We start from the raw sequence: 3184 nt of genomic DNA, 5'->3' as shown, positions 1-3184 counted from the left end.
ATAACATTATGGGTTGATACTAGTTCAACGCATTACCTGTTAGTGGATTCATTAAGAGATTGTCGTCATTCATCTGAGTTCATTTCACTATATTGTATACTCCAGTACATATCCACTGTATGTTAGGATATACTACCTGTAGTATGCACTTAAGCAATTAGGCTAGATAGTTGCATGTACTGTTGGAATATTGCTTGCTAGATGTGTTAATATATTTTGTGGGAGTTGAGGGCGGACCAAATTCGTGCTGAAGTCCAATAGACTTGGATGGATAGGCTTTATGCTAAGGTTCAAGGTGCGGACCTGCTACATTTTGTAGGCAAAATAGAGTAGACCAGCTTTATGTTGAACGCTAAGGGTCAGACCAACTATATGTTGAAGGCCATCATGTGTATGCATTATATGTATGTTGTGGTATGGAATATTTTAAGGGAATTCTGTAACACGTTGATCAATGTATTTTCCATTTTACCCCTAAGTATTTGATTTGTTGCAAAGATGGTCCCCTGTACCACTTAAGTGAAACACGTGACTTTGTGCGTATGCTGGGAGTATATGGTAAATGTGCAAACCCTGATTTTTAGGGTTTGAGTAATATTTAAGCATCATTAACTTCTCAATACCTTTTTCCTCATCAACCTTTATCTCTCAATTTGTCCCTAGCAAACCCTAATATTTTGTGTGAGCCTTTTTGAGCTTGAGAGTGCATTTTTGGTGTTGTTGAAGGAAGAAGAAGGAAGGGAAATCATCTTCAAAGCTCAAGCTAAATTGGATCCATAAGTGTTTCATCCTTAAGCATCCTTTGGAGGTATAAAGTTTGAAACTTGATGAGTTATTTTCTTAGATCTTGTTAACCTTGAGTTTGTGTTCATTTTTGGTCCCATAAGGCCCTCCATACAATGGGCCAAGCTATCTAGAAATACAATACACAATTTAACTAATATAACAAGTCTGTTAACAACCCTCCACATTTGGTATGGGAGGAGGATTCATAACATTTAAACTGGACTGAAAGTCAAGAAACATCGAAGATGGAAGACTCTTGGTAAAGATGTCAACATATTGAGATGAAGAAGGCACATAAAGAACCCAAACATGTCCAGTAGCAACCTTGTCACGAACAAAATGAAGATCAATCTCAATATACTTAGTTCGTTTATGTTGAATTGGATTAGAGGACATGAAAAAAACATTAAAATTATCACAATAAACAATAGTGTCTCGTTGAGGTGAGTAGTGCAACTCTAAAAGTAAATTGCGGATTCATCAAGTCTTAGCAATTGTATTGGCAACGCCCTGTCAGTATGCCTCAACACTAGACTGAGAGATAGTGTGCTGACGTTTGAATGACCAAGACAGAAGATTATCCCCTAAAAACACCCAATAACCAGAAGTAGAACATTGTGCGACTAGACAATGAGCCCAATCCGCATAAGAATAACCAATAAGCTCACGAGTAGGAGAGCTAAAAATCTGTAATCCATGACCAAAAATACCATAAGCATAAGACAAAATGCGTTTAAGAGTAATGAAATGAGGCTCTTGAGGATCATGCATATATAAACATATCAGCTGAACAACATAAGAATGATCCGGTTAGGTAAAGGTAAGATACTGAAGAGTACCTCCAAGATTGCGACATAAAGTCAGATCATCAACAGGTGGACCCGAGCCATCAAGCTTCGAGGAAAGATCAGTTGGAGTACACGCAAGTTTGAAATTGAGCATAGATGCACGTTCAAGAATCCCAATGGCATATTTATGTTGAGACAAAAATAAACCATTATCAGCTCTAGTAACATAGATACCCATAAAAATAATGCAAATCTCTTAGAATAGTCATAAAAAACTCAAGACCAAGAGTGGGGATGATCTAAACAAGTAACTGAGATGATCAACCTGTGAATAAAACCAAGACGATAAATATAATTAGTAAAATGATGAAACCAAGTGCGAGGCACTTGTTTGAGACCACATAAAGATCTCTGTAATAAACAAACATGATTCAGTCAGGATGAGTCCCAAAAACCTGATGGTCAATGCATATAAACAGTTTCCTGAAGATGCCCGTGAAGAAAGGCATTCTTGACATCAAGTTGTCGAACGGGCCACTTTTGAGTGACTGCAATGCTAAGAACAATACGAATGGAGGCTGGTTTGAATACATAGCTAAATGTTTCATCACAACGAATACGGGGTCTTTGACTTCTACCATTGTCAACAAGGCACGCTTTGTATCAAGCAAGGTGTCCATCTGCATTTAATTTCTTTTTAAATAACCAAATACAATTAATAACATTCGCATTTGGGGGGGGGGGGGGTGGGGGACAAGCACCCAAGTCCTATTTGAAATAAGAGCAGAATATTCTTCTGTAATTTTGTTTATCCAATTAGGATCTTTAAACTCTTGTAGGTAAGTTTTAGGAACAAGAGAAGTAAAATCAATATGAAGACTAGGTTTGTGAGCCGGTTTTACAATGCTATGTTTTGCCCGAGTAAGTATAGGATAGTGAAATTGCGTAAGAAGAGGAATGGTGATGGGTGTAGATGCACTAATGGAATTATGTGACCGAGGAACATATTGAGAATCGAAAGATGAAACGGCAGTAGAAAATGAGGGATTGGAAGTGTCAGAATCATAATAAGGAGGAGTACCGTGAGAGACGACATCAGAATCAATAGAAGGAGGAGTAGGCACATGATGTATGTCCTTGGTAGGGGTGGGATATGGGCTAGGTATAGTCGGTATAGGCAAAGAAACATGTTCAAGAAATGAATATGAAGGAGAAGAATTTGGAGTCATACACCCGTAGGGAAAAACCGTTTCATGAAAGACGACATGACGATAGATTATGATTTTCTGTTTATGAAGACGGAGACAATGATATCCTTTGTGGTTGGTAGGATATCCCAGGAAAACACATGGGGTGAAACGAGGGGAGAGTTTGTGAGGAGAAAGAATATTGGTAATGTAAAGAAAACCAAACACATGTAAATGATTATAGGAAGGTGGTTGTTTAAAGAGTTTGTAAAATGGAGTATCATTGTTGAGAGTGGTAGTGGAAGAATGTTTAAGAGATGGGTAGTCATGTGAAGAGATTCAACCCAATAAGTAGGAGGGGTGTGGGCATGGAGTAAAAGAGTACGCACAACATTGTTGATGGTGCGAAGCATGCATTCATAT

General features: G+C 38.0%; 1 protein-coding gene across 1 annotated transcript; it reads right to left on the bottom strand.

Moving 5' to 3' along the window:
- Nucleotides 1-1299: 1299 nt before the first annotated feature.
- LOC128127791 (uncharacterized) lies at nt 1300-2803 on the bottom strand. The gene is made up of 5 exons (XM_052766482.1): nt 2336-2803; nt 2030-2254; nt 1900-1985; nt 1626-1792; nt 1300-1541 (listed from the first exon to the last, which is right to left on the bottom strand). The coding sequence occupies exons 1-5, from the start codon at nt 2801-2803 to the stop codon at nt 1300-1302; spliced, it is 1188 nt and encodes a 395-aa protein (XP_052622442.1).
- Between the last annotated feature and the right edge of the window lie 381 nt (nt 2804-3184).

The sequence above is a fragment of the Lactuca sativa genome, chromosome 8 (assembly GCF_002870075.4).
Source record: "Lactuca sativa cultivar Salinas chromosome 8, Lsat_Salinas_v11, whole genome shotgun sequence".
NCBI lineage: Eukaryota > Viridiplantae > Streptophyta > Magnoliopsida > Asterales > Asteraceae > Lactuca > Lactuca sativa.
Note: the sequence above shows the minus strand (reverse complement) of the source record. Positions and strands in the feature narration are given on the sequence as shown.

Excerpts from the sequence above, each read along its gene's own strand:
- LOC128127791 (XM_052766482.1), bottom strand. The coding sequence starts at position 2,803 with ATGACTCCAAATTCTTCTCCTTCATATTCATTTCTTGAACATGTTTCT. Across the intron at positions 1,986-2,029 it reads TTATATGCATTGACCATCAG|AGATCTTTATGTGGTCTCAA; the intron begins GTTTTTGGGACT and ends TGTTTATTACAG. Across the intron at positions 1,793-1,899 it reads CGTCTTGGTTTTATTCACAG|AGCTGATAATGGTTTATTTT; the intron begins GTTGATCATCTC and ends CTATGTTACTAG.